Consider the following 18486-nt stretch of genomic DNA (forward strand, 5'->3'; position numbering starts at 1 on the left):
GAAAGTAAAAAATTGTCAAAATTGATGGTGATTTGTGAATCTCTTTGTACGAGAGTATTCAATTCATATTTAAAATATTATTATAGATGTGCGACTATACAAAATGTGTGTCTGATGTCTGTGCCAGGAGCGTATATAAGAAGGGGGCCCAGTGGGCCCGCCCCGAAATAATGAATATGAAGAGAAATCAGTACAGTAATTACAGAAAAAATTACATTAATCTGAATTTTTGACGGCCTGACGGTAAAGAAAAAAGGGCATTCAGCGCAAATTACCCTCTGAATATGAGCAGCAAAACTGATATAAGTATCATGGGGTGTTACTATATTTACTATATTACAGCAATTGATTTGGATTCTCGTTTGATAATAATTAATTATTCATTAGCATTCGCATCATTGCAATATCTCAGTAATTTCCATTCATCAAAATCAGATGTAGCCAATAGCAAGCCAGCAAACATGTTGGCCAACTTCAGAAAAGTACAGCTACAAGAGTTGACCATGTCCAGATTTGACCGACGGAGTTTTGATCAATCCCGAGGTTGGTGGAACAGTTGTATGTTCGAACGAGTGATCAAATTTTGACTATGGTCTAATTGACTATGGCTAGGCTATATTTGATCAAGGTTGGTGAAACCGGGCATAAGATTACAAATTATAACAACTAGTGTAAGCACGATGAGGAACGGCGGGCTTTTAATTGAAAAACTCTAAAATCCTGATCAATATGAGATCTATACTGATATATGAGATTCATATACATGTTCCATATGACCAGGTGACACTAGTTGCGTTATTTATCTTATTAATTTCAAAGGGTACTATATAATTCTATTTTATAAATACATTTTAAGAAGATATTATATCTCAATATAAATTCTGTATCCTATGTCCGTACTGCTTCGATGTATCGTCTTTGACGATTTATTTTCAAAATTATTCTTGTATTATCGACTATATAATATGTATATACTATGCATTTTGAAATACAAACAATTTTATTTAGTTAGATTTAGTTTGATGAATACAACCGGGCATTCGGGATCAAACTATTTCGATATTGCTGAATCATTCAATCAAATCCGATCAAATTTAGAATAGAATAGAATAAATTTTATTTCACTTGCTCAAAATGCAATACAATATGAATATATAGTACATAGTATATATTTATGCATTATACAATATTATTTGTTTCAGCATCTAGACCTACAACTGAGTTAAACACGCTATATAAAAGTATTTTTTATACTTTGGTTCGTCTTTACGTGAAAATTTATGTATAAACATATTTTTATCGGCCTTATGGAGGTTAATTTACATCTCATCACATTGTTATCGATCTAAAACACTGTATTTGAATCGATTTATATCAGTTTTCTTGATCTAAAACTGTGTACAATCGATCTATGAGGGTGTCTTTCCGATCTATAACTCTATTCAACTCGATCAATAGAAATATAACTGTGTTCAACTTGATCTATAATGGGGTTTTCAGATTTCTAACTGTATTCAATCGAAATATATAAAAGTGTTTTCCATATTTTCACAGTTCATTATGAACGAGGTCATATAACTGTATTCAACTCAATCAATAAAAGTGTTTTCCATATTTCCACAGTTCATTATGAACGAGGTCATATAACTGTATTCAACTCAATCAATAAAAGTGTTTCTCTGATCGATAAATGTTTTCAACTCTATCTATGAAGGTTTTTTTCTACTTTTTAACTGTATTCAACTCGATCAATAAAACTGTTCTTCAAATTTTCACAGTTCATAACTTGCACGATGTCATATAGACAGCGAGGGTCGTTTCTTGCCGCGATCTCGGCTCTTATTCTGTCCGAAAATCGTGCCGAGCACTTTGGAGACAGAGTTGACGCCCAGCTTGCGTCGGATGGGCATCGCTCTCAACAGCTGCACGCTGCGTGCCTCGCGTAGCAGCGACTGGAACGCGAGCGACACGCCTGCGTAGCTTTCGGCCGCCGACACCTCGTAGAACTGACAACCATAGCGGAGCGACAACTCTTGGCCTGCGTCCACGCAAACTTTCCTGCAAACAAAACAAATTCATTACAAATAAAATTTATTCACTCGAAATTAATACAAAATATTCACAAATACATTCCAATATTGGAATGAGATGATATGTAACTTATAATCATAGAGAAACAATAGCTTGAGTAGATATCCCATGGTATAGGGCGTTCATGTCGTAACTTTTACTGTTATCTCAAGCCGATTATTGTAGATTTTTACTGTTTTGGCCGGGTGAGAGTGTATAAACGGCACAATATGAGAGACTACCAGTGTCACACACCTTTTTGGGAAAGAAATACGTGGACTATCGGCTTGAGATAACAGTAAAAGTTGCGACATAAACGCCCTATACCATGGGATATCTATTCAAGCTATTGTTTCTCTATGGTATTATGTAACATTATTATGATTATAATTAGCGAATGGCTTTGAATGTTGGGGAGACCCAAGTGTAGTTCCACCTCGCCGTATATAGTCCAAAGTTCCCTAATGGGGAACCGGAAACTAAGGTTGTAGTGAGTACAATACTTCAAATTTACACTTTTCACTTCGAAATGAAGTTCTTTTTGATGTTAAAAAGTCCAAACCTTTACAAAACCGAAACAAAACCCAAAAACACTAGGCCAAATTTACAAAATTTTGAATTTAGAACCGAAAATTTGTATCACGTTACAATTTTGCCTCATGTAACATGAAGATGAGATTTGAAAAATTGAATGATGGATGGAATGAATGAAAGGGAGATCAGTTATTTGTCAAGCAGTGACTTGCTAGCAACGAATTGAAACCTGATGAAATTTATTAGAGTCAAGTGGGCGTTCGGTTCTATGCGGTTTCTATTCGGTACGGAATTCAAACCGAATTATCGTTTCACACTTATCGGAATTTGCCGAAAACGAACCGAAAACGAAACGAACCGAACCGAAAGAATGTGAAATTAGCCTAAGGCTAGTTTCACATTCATTCGGTTCGTTTCGTTTTCGGCAAATTCCGATAAGTGTGAAACGATAATTCGGTTTGAATTCGGTACCGAATAGCAACCGCATAGCACCGAACGCCCCCTCGACACGAATAGGTTTTCATCATATTCGAATTCGTTGCTAGGGAAACGGGAAAAAACAAAGTCTTTTACACATGCTTGCCTTTTTTGTTTTTATTTTAAACTGATATCGTGATTATCTGTTTCAAAATTTTTTAAGTCAAAATCATATGGTCAATTCATTTCTGTTAGTTCACAGGAACATTTCTTTGTCAATGAATAGTTTGCAAAAAAAATATGAAAGATATAAAATTAAAACTCAGGGAGAATTTTTATTTTTTCATTATTTTTTTTATTTTTCCACGAATATTACATGATTTCATCAATGGAGAGAAGAGATGAAGTTTATATATCAAGTGTCAAAACAAGAACAAATTTTCAATTCAAAAAAAATCATCTCTCTGAACATCCAAAATTAACAAAATCAAAAAGAAACTATTCAAATAATTCACAATTTTTAATTAATTTTAAAACTTTGTTGTTCAAGAAATAACATATCACAATTTAACACAAGGTTGAACAAATTCAGTTATTTTCTTTATAAAATATTCCATCAAAAATAAGATGAAGTCCGCTCGGCTCTCAATGCATTTTATAGAGTTGGGAAGTCTATTCCATTCACGACAATAACTGACAAGGAATGATTCACAATATTGATTGTAGTTCTAGGACGGATGCATGTGAAGAACGATTTGTTGTAATAGGTATGTCCTGATTTTTAGATGTTTTGAATTCTTGAGATGTTGAAGATTGATAGAGGTATGTCCCCCCCCATCCACTTGACAGCATGTGATAAAAGCAAGCCGGCTCCATGGTGAGATCTACTTCAGAGTCTCAGCATACCTCACAAATTACATCAATGTGTTCCACCCAATCAATGCTGACAATTTTGAATGAATCTCACAATCTTGATATTGGGAAATCTTCATTTGGAATTGACGGAATTGAATTCTTCAATGTTGTTTTCTATCACGAACTGCTTATTATTAAATCACTTTCTGCTTTTAGAAAAATCTGGTGTGGCGCACTCACACAACTTTCCTTGCCGTTATGAAAATTTATCACTTGACGCTAGTGTTCCCGCGCATCTCAAGTCTAGTATTCAAAGATTTGAGCCAGCTGGTGACAGGGTAATAACGCTGGAGACACACATGAGGTCTGCTATCTCTTCATAGTGAATGATTTAATAGAATCAACAATTATTTGCAATTGAATAATCACATTTTTTCGAATTTAAAGCTTATTTTCAATTTTAGGTGAAAATTTTACTGAACATTAATTGTAGAGATTTTCATGCTCAATCTACTCCACTTGATTGTTTTTGTTTCAATTGAATCTGAAGCCTGATAATTAGGAATCTATCTGCATTGATGGGGCGGAGCTCCTGAAATTTTTACAGATATGGGACTTGTGGCAGTTGATAGAGCTTATCAATGACTATTTTAGGTATGAATTTGATCAAAATCGTTGGAGCCGTTACCGAGAAAATCACGAAAAACCCTGTTTTTGACAACATTTTCGCCATTTTAGCCGCCATCTTGAATTGCATTTGATCGAAATTGTTCGTGTCGGATCTTTATAGTAAAAGGACTCCAAGTTCCAAGTTTCAAGTCATTCCGTTCATAGGGAGATGAGATATCGTGTACACAGACGCATATACACTCATACACACACACACACACACACACACACACACACACACACACACACACACACACACACACACACATACAGACCAATACCCAAAAACCAGTTTTTTGGACTCAGGGGACCTTGAAACGTATAGAAATTTAGAAATTGGGGTACCTTAATTTTTTTCGGAAAGCAATACTTTCCTTGCCTATGGTAATAGGGCAAGGAAAGTAAAAAACGACTAGCAGTCAGTTCTAAAAGCAAAAAGTGATTTGACAGAATTCTTTATAGATAAATATCATTGTGTCCCACTCAATCAATGCTGACAATTTTGAATGAATCTCACAATCTTGATTTAGGTGAATTTTCAGTTTACACTGTCAGCATACCTTATAAATATAGCATTAAAGTGTATCACTCAATCAATGGTGACTGTATGAAGTGAATTCGATAAGAGATGAACACTGATACAGTTGATGACGCCAGTCATCTCTACTATAATCATGACAATAATCGACTCTCACGATATTTCAATAGCCAACACTCTGTAACTGCAACGGGAGAGTGGCATATTAGGGATAGGAAGAGAGAATCAGAGAGAAAGAGAGAGTGGGGGAAAGAGCGAGAGAGATAGACAGAGAGGGAGCGAGAGAGTGTGGGAGAGAGAACAGGAGAGTGACGTCTTAGAGAAAAGAAAGATAGATAGATAGATAGATAGATAGATAGATAGATAGATAGATATATTTATTGATAATTGTTACTAGGCTGTTGCCTATGGTAACATTTACAAAAATTGACAATAAAATTGAATCAAACTTATGAGATAAATAATAATTATTTAACAGTTCTGCACTAGTATTGATCAATTACAAATATCGAAGAAAATAATCTAGTATATATTAAGCTATCAACATTATACTAGATCACATTAGCAATACTGGATAAAGAGAGAGACACAGACAGATTGATTGATTGATTGATTGATTGAGTACTTTATTTATGTAGATTACAATATATACTGGCTTATACACTTATATACAATAGCTTACAATACAGCAAAATTATAGATGAATTTACATAATATAGGCTAAGAAAATAACTATTGAACTGTATATGATATGGAAAAAGCAATTTATAATATAATAACTATAGATAATTATATTGTTATGCATCTACATAAATTGGCGGAGCTTTGGACATATCAATATCCATTCTTCGGAAAGTATACATACAGAGAGAAAGAGAAAGAGAGAGACACAGACAGACAGAGAGAAAGAGAGGGAGCGAGATTGGTAAGGAACAAGGAAGGAAGGAAGGTCTGGAGTAAATAAATAAAGGAAGTAAATTGATTTGTGTTGTAGCTGAAGAAAGGCGTGGGTGGATCACTATCATTTGTGTATTTCTTTCAAGTCTTCTTCTTTTTTCTCCTCCCTCTCGTTCTTATTCTTCTTCTCCTTCTCCTTCTTCATTTTTTTTTCTTCTTCTTCTTCTTCTTCTTCTTCTCTCTTAGCAACATTCTTTGAACTCCTTTTCTCACCTCTATCAGTATGACATCTCCCTTTCGAGATCTCACCTAAAACTGTGAGCACTGAGGAAAGAACAAAGTTGTTTCTCCTTTTTTCTGAGCTGTGAGTGAATTCATCTCTTTGTCTTTCCACCCATCACTCAAGCACATATCTAGGGCTTGATTGGGCACCATCCTCAACCCTTTGACAATATAAAAAATACAATACAGTAGTGAGAGAGCGAAAGTGATTCCAAAAACTTATGTACTTGAATGATTCGAAATTCTGTATTTGAACATTAATAAGAAACTACACTTTCTAACCCACACCATAGAGAAGAGAAATGTTTGCATAAGGAGATATCCCATGGAAAAGGATGTTCATGTTTTAATTCTCAAGCCAATTTTTTGTTATCTCGAGCCGATTACTGTAGACTACTGTCTATTATCACTGTTTTGTTGGAGTGAGAGTGTAAGAACGGCACAGTATGAGAGACTACCAGTGTCACATAGCTACAATGTCACCAAAAACAACTACTAGGAATGTAGGCTTGAGTTGACATTGAAAATTGGTACATAGAAGCACTAAACCATAGGATATCTTCTTTTGCTATCTTTCCTCTATGGCTATACCAATCTTATGACCTTCATCAATTGATTAATAAAATCTTCTACATCAAAATACAAATATTGATAATCCTCATCAATTCGTCGATAACTGAGATATTGAAGTGGAAATTCTTCATCAATTCGAGGATAAATGAGTTATTGAAGAGAAAATTCCTGTACCGGCACCCATCTCTTTCTTGGCCTCTCTACATCTCTTTTTCCAGTAGGTCTAAAGTTTTGGACTTCAAGTGGCATTCCTCCATTCTCCCAACTGAGATATTGAAATGAAAATTCAATAAAAAATAAATCTATAGATTTATAGATAGTTGCTTTTGTTGAAATGCTAATCAATGAATAATTATTATTAAACGAAAATCCCAATCAAATGCTGTAAATCACCCCAAAGACTTCTGCTACTGCAAATATTGACAACATGGTAAACAGCTAGATGGAAATAATAATTATTGAAAGATAAATCCTTAAAATCCATTTATAATAAGTAGCATTACCAAGTCATTGCAGAAACGGAAGCTGAAGCAATGTTCCATTGTGAATAAGTTTAATCCAAGAAACTGATATCATAGCAAAAGCCTATCTTGGAACTGAACACGTAAGAGCAATTTGTATTCATAAAGCTGCGTACACATACTCGCGCTACCAACCCGCACCGAGCACGCTCCTCCCTCGTACCGCCCTCGTACCACCATCGAACCACAGTCGCACCGCCCACGCACCCATCATGAACGTTATGGAAGATGTTAGATCTTCTCGCGTTCCCCGGTCGAACCACTGTTGCTCCCCGGTCGATCATCAATCGCTCTGCTGGAGTGACGTTCGGTTGCGGAGCAGAGCGACAGTCTGTACGCACTTTAAGGTGCGTACAGATATACGCGCCGCGAACATGAGCAATTCACTTTCAATCAGCTGATGCCAAGCTTTTTATATCTGTATCTTACCGTTTCTGTAAAGAATACAAATATAATCTGATGATTAAAAGTGAATTGCTCATGTTCGCGGCGCGTATATCTGTAGGCACCTATACATCAACTTGTTTCAAATATAGAAAACCTGATGATACTTGATCTTGGTCTAGGCTACTTGATCAATTTATTTTGTTACAACACCTCATATAAAGGTCCCACCATCCATTTCATCCCATAATAATAATATGTATGTGCAGTTGATTCAGTGTGTTCGAAACATCATAATTTGAAATGAAAAACTTGTAGCCTCATAATGTAATAATGAGTTCAAGTATGCAAGCCAAATACTTCACTGGATTTAACTCAACTTTCCCTGTTATTGCAATTCAGTTTACTCTGCTTGTTTGCATATTTGCACCGGCTACTTCACTTGTTTACATTTACAAAAAATTACGGTTTCACAACAGCCTCCAGAATGAAAAGTGAATGAGAATGAACAAAGTCTAGTACAACGGATAGAGAAAGAGGGAAGTGGATGTTTCTTCTTCTCCTGTCGTCTTCTTCTTCTTCTTCTTCTTCTTCTTCTTCTTCTTCTTCTTCTTCTTAATCTTCTTCTTGTAGAGTAGTGGGTTGTAGTATAGTCGTGAGCCCACCCGATGCGAAAGAAAATACTAAACACTTTCATTCTCGAAATAGTTTCCGATTTCTGAATGTTTCTCGCGCTGTATGTTATTAATTTTATTACCTCTGAAACATTTCCGCCTTTTTATTGAATTTCCCCAACTCAGCATGGCGAGAGTGTTCAATGATGCAAATCATACATTATGAGCTTGTTATACTATACAATAATATTATGAGTGTTTTAAATGTATAGGCTGGCACCCAACCCTGCATTTCTATTCCCACAATACAGTATTTGATACTACCAAATTTCCATTAGAATAAGTCTGCATTTCTATTCTCACAATACAGAATTCCCATAAGAATAGAGCTGGCCAACGTATATTTTGTAAACCTGATATCGTTTATGCAAAGTGCATTTTTGTTGTTTCTGATAACCTTTCTCTAGTCGAGGTCAAGCGTAGGAAATAAAAATGAAGACGCGTAGGTTCAAAGAGTCTCTCTATGAGCGAATAGTCAAAGTTGTAATTCTCGAATTTCTATTTCCTGAGCTGTATAGAAGGTGATCTTTGAATTCTTCCTTCTATCTGTGAAAGTGATAGTGAACTCATATCATGGTATTGTAAAAAGTGAGAGTAGAGGTGTGAACGGAACTTTGGTGCCATCAATGATATAAAATTATAATTATTATTAAACGAAAATCCCAATTGAATGCTGTAAATCACCCCGAAGACTTATGCTACAGTACTGTAAATATTGACAACAGGGTAAACACCTAGATGGAAATTCGATGAGCGCTACTATACAAAAAAATCTGGTGTGGTACACTCACACAACTTTCCTTGCTCATTGATCTATAAGCCTCATTAACGAGGATAATTTAGGGAATAACATTATGCCGATTGGCGGCTAAATAATTAAAACTACGATTATACTATTGTGATTGTGTTCAGAGTACATTTTCCTTTGTTTGCATTATGAAATTTGAGGATTTTTTGAAAGTTGTCAAAACAGCTGTTCTACAAATAAAATATCGACATGTGTTATTTTGAATAAACTGCTCTACCTACCTACCTACCTCACGCACGAGAAGGAGGTTACAAAGTAAATTTCTCAAGGATGGGGTGGACCCCCTGTTAATTTCTCAGGGAGGAGACTCATGCCAGTTAATAGAGCTGGTATATAACTATACAGGGTATGAATTTGAAAAAAAATCGGTCAAGTCATTTTTGAGAAAATCGTGATAGAAATTTAACAAAATTCATTCTTCTCAGGAATATTACGGAGCTCCTGCAATTTTCCCAGAAATGAGGCTCATGTCAGTTGATAGGGCTTATAAATAGCTATCTAGGGTATAAATTTGAAGAAAATCGTTAGAGCCGTTTTCGAGAAACCCGTGAAAAACATGGCGTTTTAGCCATTATCCGCCATTTTTGCCGCCATTTTGAATTGAATTTTATTGAATTTCTCATTGTCGGATCCTCATGGTACTGTATAAGGACCTTTAGTTTAAAATTTCAAGTCAATCGGTTAATTAGGAATGGAGTTATCGTGTTCACAGACACACACACACACCACACACACACACACACACACACACACACACACACACACACACACAGACCAACACCCAAAAATCATGTTTTTGGACTCAGGGGACCTTGAAACGTATAGAAAACATGAAATTGGGGTACCTTAAATTTTTTTGGAAAGCAATACTTCCTTACCTATAGAATAGGGCACGGAAAGTAATGGAACGTATAGAAAACATGAAATTGGGGTACCTTAAATTTTTTGGAAAGCAATACTTCCTTACCTATAGAATAGGGCACGGAAAGTAATGGAACGTATAGAAAACATGAAATTGGGGTACCTTAAATTTTTTTGGAAAGCAATACTTTCCTTACCTATGGTAAAAGGGCAAGGAAAGTAAAAATGAATTTTTGCATACTCCCATATCACTATTATATATCATCTACTCTGAAGATAGGATTAATCAGACTATAGAATTATTCATAATCGATCAGCTGACAAGTGGATTATTCATTGCATGCATTACACAGATGTCTGGAGAAGCCGATGAACAGGTGATACCAGATAATACTTGTAGATGAGAAAACCGCGTGAGGTCTACTGTTCACAGAACAGTTTCTGATCGGAAAATTCACGTATGACGCCTATCTCATCACTTCTGAGCTTAGGAACTGATTTATTTGAAATGTTGCTTATTAAATTCTTAATTTACCAAAGATATTTACCAAAATAGGCTCATTTGAAATTCTTCGAGATTTCAGCACATCAATTTTTCAGTTTGTCAAGTTTTCAATCAGACTCTTGCGGAGCACGGGTTACCTGCTAGTATACAGGGTGTACCACCAAGGTTGTAACAGCCGTTAACCATAGATTCTACTCGACATTTCTGACAAAAAATGTTCAGTATACTTTTTTCCTATCGACCTTAGTTTTCGAGATATATCGATTTTTCGATATTTTCAGAATATGCCTACTTCCGGTCATTAAATACTCAATAACTCGAAAACTACTGGTCGAATTTCAATTTCAAGGGTATTGTTGGAAAGAGAAAAAACATTTCAAACAATATTAATCCAATTTTATCTGTTGTTAGATATTTTGTAGTTTTTCATCAGGGGTTAGATATTAAAAAATCTTATCTCCAAATTCAAACCGATTTTTCTCCGGGTAATTATAGTGGTTTCAATATTTCAAAAACTTCTCCATTTCATAAGCTTTCGAATGAGTATAAATTCCAAAAGGTAAGTTCCATGATAAAGTGTTCAAAACTGCTAATATCTGGAATGAATACCTTCAAAATGAGGAAATTCACAAACAGCATGCATTAAGTGGTGATCCTAAAAGGGTGAAATCACCTGATTATTGCATTATTTTTTGTAGCACATAGACTAAATCCTATATAAAATATTAATCATACAATTTTACAAGATCCAACAAAATTTATTCATAGAATAGTAATTCAAAGTAGATGAATGACAGAATAAAAAAAACTAATGGCAATCATTAAGAGGGTAATCAAGTTACATATTGAAACCACTATAATTACCCGGTGAAAGATCGAGAAAAATCGGTTTGAATTTGAAGATAAGCATTTTTTCATATTTAAGCCCTGATAAAAAACTACAAAATATCTAACAACAGATAAAATTAGATTAATCTTGTTTGAAAATATGTTTTTCTCTTTCCAACAATACCCTTGAAATTGAAATTCGACCAGTAGTTTTCGAGTTATTGAGTATTTAATGACCGTTAGTAGGCATATTCTGAAAATATCGAAAAATCGATATATCTCGAAAACTAAGGTCGATAGGAAAAAAGTTTACTGAACATTTTTTGTCAGAAATGACGAGTAGAATCTATGGTTAACGGTTGTTATAACCTTGGTGAGACACTCTGTATAATAGAATCCTGTTTAGCAGCCACAGAAATTTTCTCCCATTCACAATAATATTTGCTTTAGAGATGAGTTATACAGAAAGTTGATAATACTGCAGATGAATGATATCAACATAGAATCAATAGATTGTCACAATATACAACCACTTGCCAGCTTTTAACACCTCAAACCAGTCTCAGGGGAGAACTGGAAAAGAGGGTATAAGGACTGCAATAAGGCCATAGGTCACTGCTATGCAGTTACCTCAACATCACAGGTTCCATGAACAAATTGAGTACATAGCATGGAGTGAACAGTAAATGAATTGAATGAATAGTAGATAAATTATTAAGTAAATAGTATTTCTATAAGTTCACAATAACCTTAGTGTTGTAATCTCAGATTTCATGAACAAATTGAGTACATAAACATCGAGTGAACAGTAAATGAATTTGATAAATAGAAGATAAATTATCGAGTAAATATAGTACTTCCATAAGTTTACAATAACCTTACAGTGTTATAGGTCTTGGAGATAACTTATAGTGTGAAGTGAACCTATACAATAATTTATAGGTATAACCCCTTCTTGCTAAGGACCTCTACAGATATATAATATATATTGTGGAGAATATATAGCGGAAGATGCAATCTGCATCTCTGGAATCAATTACAGTCCCGCTACGATGCGCAAATATAGTTTTACAGAAGTAGTTGTTGAAACCCGTTATTTGTAACAGTTATATTTCAATAAAGAATTTACAACTCGGTTCATATGCCTTCACTGGCGCCAAATTTCATTTAGAACTCTATAAATTGTCAAATAGTTAATCTGGGGATCTATCTAATTAATTCATTGTTCATCATAACAAATTTATTTATTCATTTGATTGAAGTTACAAACTTTGCAACCTGCAGTGCCCAAATAGAAAACATTTGCTATCTCATCACAACAATTGAAAATAAAATTGGATATGAAATAAAACACTTCTCACTCTTTATACATGTACCTTGCATAAAAATGGCGATAGATGGGAGAAATTAATAGTTGAATAAATAAATATTGTGATTGTGATTATAATTGACCGAGAGAAGTGAGGTCTAAAGGTGCGTACAGATATACGCGCTGCGAACATGAGCAATTCACTTTTAATCAGCTGACTATATCTGTATTTTTACAGAAACTGTAAGATACAGATGTAAAAAGCTTGGCATCAGCTGATTAAAAGTGAATCGCATGTTCGCGGCGCGTAAATCTGTACGCACTTTATTCAAGTCGACGGTTTGGCATTTCTCTAAATGTTTATATGTTGCGCATTTACGGCGAAACGCGGTAACAGATTTTCATGAAATTTGACAGGTATGTTCCTTCTCAAATTGCGCGTCGACTTATATACAAGTTTTTTTTGGAAATTTTGCATTTCAAGGATAATATAAAAGGAAAAAGGAGCCTCCTTCATACGCCAATATTACGGTAAAAATCAGACTTTAGAATTATTATTCATCATAAATCAGCTGTCTAGTGGATTATAATACAACCCGTTCAAAAACATCGAACATCTTGAAAATTTATCTTTCCATCAACGTTAGTAGACAGTTGACTTTAATACTACCCGTTCAAAAACATCGAACATCTTGAAAAAGTATCTTTCCATTAACGTTGTAGACTGCAACTGCCAGACCTGATAACAGCGCTCACACTCACATTCCGGGACGACACGTCACGGTATGATAGGACAGAAGGTCTATACTTATTTAGGATTTTTTCTAGACATATTAAATTGATAAATCATTTATTAATTTTTGAGAAAACATAACAATAGGTCAATGTAACTTACTGAGCGCGAGATCTACTGTTCTCAGAACTACTATTAATTTGATATATGAATAAAAGAAATTAACGCAATAATATGGAGTCTTAATGAACTGACCTACCGTTTCGTTTAACCCTCCAGATAAGATTGAAGATGAAGATCAATATTATTACAAACGACCATCCTAGTTACTTTCTCCTGATTGGTCAAAATTTGATCGAGATGAAGTTTCAAATTCCGCCACTAGATGGCAGCAGTTACTAGGTGGATCGGATGAAATCAATCCCCACCTACCTACTTCTGAATAGGTCCCCGTTATGAGGAGGCTATTTGATCAACAATAATGTTGCTATCCTTGTCTATCATTCGATAGAGCAGATGGCGCTATCCTCTTCTACCTCCGCAACGTTGATAGATCGTTATTAAACAATGTGGAAATATTATTCATCAACAAAATATTCTATTTAAAATATGTTTTATTGAATGACTTGAAAATTTCAACTCATGACGAATGAAATAATTAATTATTCCAAACAAGAATGTCCAGTTAATATTAGATCAGATATACCGGTATCAGCTGTCCTATATAGAAGGCAGTGGCTAGGCAGAGAATCGGTAACGCTGTTCTCCTATCTTTTTCTACTGCCATCATAATGTGGACCTAATACATAAATGGAAGTTATAGTGTACTACTAGTGTGCTAGTAGTTTTCTGGTACAAATTAACAGAAGTATATTTTCCTATACTCAGATAATGTGTCAATTGAATAAAAACTAAAATTAAGTGACTTTGCTTCCAGTCGTTAGTTCTAGCTTTATAAATAAGATAAGATCTTATAATAAATAAAATAAGTACATCTGACTCGAATCCAAGCATTTGCTTGGGAATTACTTAGATATAGGAATCGCTAGCTTCTACTCAATCGACCTAATGTATTACTAGTAGTTCTGTAAATAGTAGACCTCGCGCTCAGTAAGTTACATTGACCTGTTGTTATGTTTTCTCAAAAATTAATAAATAATTTATCAATTTAAAATGTCTAGAAAAAATCCTAAATAAATATATTTAGTAATTAATAGTTAGAGCTTTCTGTCCTATCGTACCGTGACGTGTCGTCACGGAATGTGAGTGTGAGCACTGTTATCAAGTCTTGCTGCAACTGTCTACAATGTTGATGGTAAGATACATTTTCAAGATTTTCGATGTTTTTGAACGGGTAGTATTATAAATAGTCAAATGTCTACTAACGTTGATGGAAAGATACATTTTCAAGATGTTCGATGTTTTTGAACGGGTAGTATTATAGTCCACTAGACAGCTGATTTATGATGAATAATTCTATAGTCTTATTTTTACGGTAATATTGGCGTATGAAGGAGGCTCCTTTTTCCTTTTATATTATCCTTGAAATGCAAAATTTCCAAAAACCTTGTATATACGTCGACGCGCAATTTTAAGAAGGAACATATCTGTCAGATTTCATGAAAATCTATTACCGCGTTTCGCCGTAAATGCGCAACATAAAAACATATTAACATAATAAACATTTAAACATTTAGGGCCGTTTGCACAGTGTAAGTTTAAGTTTAAGTTTAAGTTTAAGCTTAAACCAAATCTGGATTTTTTTTTGGTTTAAACTAAAATTCCGTTTGCGCAGTATCAGTTTAAACTCTGTATTGAGTTTAAACTCTGCGAAAGTTTAAACCTCCAAAACAGGAGGTTTATACAAATAATTTGGATTAACTAGACATCTGTAAGATTTGAAGGGGAAACAGCTAATAGTAAATCATTTTTCGACGGTTGTTTTCAATGCTTCTGTAGACGATAATAATTAAAATGGAGGAATTGATAGAAGTTTCTAATGCGATTGATAAAGATGACTGCGAGGAAATTTTGGAACTGAGAAAAATTGGGCGAAAAACGAATCATTTAAATTTCTGGGATGACATCGAATTTTTTTAACGGTTTTGCTTAAGTAAAGCAAGTGCCAATTTAGTATTTGATTAAATAAACCACTTGATAGGAAATAAGACAATTTTTATCAGTGGTCTTTGATTAGAAAACATGTTTTTAATAACACATAACTGAGATATTTTGCTTTTGAGAGATTTATAATAAACAAGGAAGACCGTAGTAGATTTGAGTAGATTTTTATAACAAAATAAGGTTTTTATCTTACATTCTAGAATATATTTTTTGGTGTCAACTAAATAAAAGTTTGTTTCTAATAGTAATATCGCATTTCATCATTTTTTGAAGAATTTCTTGATTGCTTTTCACTTTTATTACCGTACAGATTACAGCTCTGTGGATTTTGAAGGAGGAAATAGTAGCTACATAACCTCAATTTACTGATGTTTTGTAAGCAAATAACAAATTTCCTGTAAAAATCAGCCTTCCTGATATTATAAATGATGACATTCTATTACCAACTTAACGCTAAACTGGTTTAACTTAAACTGGATTAGTAAATGCACTGTGAAAACCGATACAAGTTTAAACTTTCTGATTAACTTAAACTGGATTAACTTAATCGAGTTTAGCAATCTATACTGTGCAAACGGCCCTAAGAGAAATGCCAAACCGTCGACTTGAATCTTAGACCTCACTTCGCTCGGTCAATAATCATTCCTTACCACCACAATTCGATAGTGGTACCAACTCCATAGTTATTGTAGTGAGAAGGTTCTTAAATAGGAGAATGTCTCAACAAATATGTTGTTATCAAACAGCTTGTTCCTTAGTTTATTGTAAAGGAGAGGAATTTCTACACTGTCTGGAACCCAGAATACTAGTTTACTATACTAGAATATAGTAATATGGTATAGTGAAGTATATCATCCTCTCTGGCTTGAACGAATAAAATGTAACAGTAACACGTATGGCGTTTGATAGAATGCTTTTCACTGAAGGTCGAACAAGGTTTTTCTTGTTGGATGCTAATGGGAGGACGCTTAATTGGAACAAATTCCGTCCCAATAGAATAGTTTCGTTATCAGAAAGTACTATGGTATTGGAAGGGGATTCCAGAATGGAATTGGTGCCTTGTATTGACAAGAAGATGGGTCAAAACTCTGGTTTGTTTGCCGATAAGATAAACTTTGAAAAATTAAGTCTGGTTCGTGTGATTGGGTGAGTAAGTGGATCGTTTAAGAGGCCACCTTTTTTAGGAGTTTTGAGTTTCTTTTTTGGAGTTGACCACTTTGTATCTTATTTATTGTTTTGTCTGCATCCACTTTCATTAAGAGGTTTGTTCCGAGTTTTTCTTTGGGAATTTCAGTGTCTTGTATAGATTGGAAGGTGTATTGATTGGTCAATAAAAACAATATGAAAACTTTCAGCACCCTTTTATTGTAAACTTCAAATTTTAATAGAAGAGTACTAAAAGTTTTTAAATTGTTTTTATTTTTTTAAATAAATATCATAGTATTTTCTCTCAAGCCCATTTCATCCCAACACTTCTTGTTGTTGCCAAGAGACTTGGAATCTTAAAATTTTTAAAGTTTCTCAAAAACATCGAAAAATCAATAAATCTCGAAAACTAAGTTCGATATGAGAAAGCTTCACTGAACATTTTTTGTTGCAAATTTCAGGTACAGTCTATGGTGTTCGACTGTTACACCTTCGTGGGGCGCTCTGTATGATAACTATTACTATATGATGATTTTCACTGTAGGCTATATAGTAATTATTACTAACTAGCAGGTAACCCGTGCTCCGTAAGGGTCTAATTAGAAACTTGACGTAATGAAATATTGAAGAATTGAAAATAGGCCCATAAACATCCTATGTAGATTAGGATCTATATGCAAAATTTCAAGTTAATCAGTCTAGTAATTGAGACGTGATGATGATTCATTCGTGGATCTCCTATCCCGTAGTGCAGAACTCTCCAACCTTCGGCCCGCGGGCCACATCCGGCCCGCGAATAGATTTTATCCGGCCCGCCGAGAGTTATATTGCAACAGATTCTTTAAAAAATATATGTATACACATTTTTGACCTCGAACTTGCTAAATTCATGCATTTTCAAGTTTTCTCATGACCGTTTTTAAACTCAATAAATTGGACTTTGTTTAAAAATGAAATGAATTTGTTTGTTTCCTGTATTTTAATCGAACACACTTAAAACTCCTCATATTATTTTAATGGAAATATAATAATTCTACACGCCCCAAATCCCCCGTCGTGTGTGTCCTCACAAGTCAAATTCCACGTACATCCTTGTTTCTCGCTTGGTGTACTGACTGTCTTCAGCCATTACATCCTCCTGTGCTTGGTGTATGTCAAGAGGTTACAGCATACTCTAGCCGCCCGTAGTGACATCTACCGCCACAACACCAGGCGCAGTGAGCTGTTGGATATCCCCAGGAGACGCCTCCACCGATCACAGGCCAGTTACAGGATTTCAGCCCTGAAATTCTACAACAAGCTGCCTAATAGTGTGAAGCAATTGGATGAGGCCGCCTTCAGGAGAACCGTCCGGAAGCTACTGTGTGCAAAGGCATACTACAGTGTAAACGAATTTATGGGTGATAATTTGAATTTTTATTGAGAGCGTGAGCACTGGATCACTGCCATCTGAACTGTTAAAAGTTTTTTTTTCATGTGTTTGTACGTGTTTTTGATTTTTTGACGCCATCGATCGGGTAATGGATGAAGCTCAAGGTATAAAGGTATAGAGGTATATTGGCCCTCTAAGCCTCCCAAGAATTAACAATGTGGCCCTTGTTTAAAAAAGGTTGGAGACCCCTGCCGTAGTGTATAAGGCAGCTCTCTCCTTTATTATAATATTATAGATACTGGAATGTTGAAGAATTCAAAATAGGCATAGAATCATCCTCGGTGAATTAAGAATCTATTTGCAAATTTTCATGTCAATCAGTTGAG

The 18486-nt window shown here is 34.7% G+C and overlaps 1 protein-coding gene across 1 annotated transcript; it reads right to left on the minus strand.

Moving 5' to 3' along the window:
• Positions 1-893: 893 nt before the first annotated feature.
• Positions 894-17857, minus strand: LOC120355543 (ras-related and estrogen-regulated growth inhibitor-like protein). Its single transcript, XM_039444079.1, has 2 exons — positions 17817-17857; positions 894-2058 (listed from the first exon to the last, which is right to left on the minus strand). The coding sequence occupies exons 1-2, from the start codon at positions 17855-17857 to the stop codon at positions 1797-1799; spliced, it is 303 nt and encodes a 100-aa protein (XP_039300013.1). The 3' UTR covers positions 894-1796.
• Between the last annotated feature and the right edge of the window lie 629 nt (positions 17858-18486).

This window comes from Nilaparvata lugens, unplaced genomic scaffold (assembly GCF_014356525.2).
Source record: "Nilaparvata lugens isolate BPH unplaced genomic scaffold, ASM1435652v1 scaffold2729, whole genome shotgun sequence".
Classification (NCBI taxonomy): domain Eukaryota; kingdom Metazoa; phylum Arthropoda; class Insecta; order Hemiptera; family Delphacidae; genus Nilaparvata; species Nilaparvata lugens.

Excerpts from the sequence above, each read along its gene's own strand:
- LOC120355543 (XM_039444079.1), bottom strand. The coding sequence starts at position 17,857 with ATGGCTGAAGACAGTCAGTACACCAAGCGAGAAACAAGGAT. Across the intron at positions 2,059-17,816 it reads ACCAAGCGAGAAACAAGGAT|GAAAGTTTGCGTGGACGCAG; the intron begins GTACGTGGAATT and ends TTTTGTTTGCAG.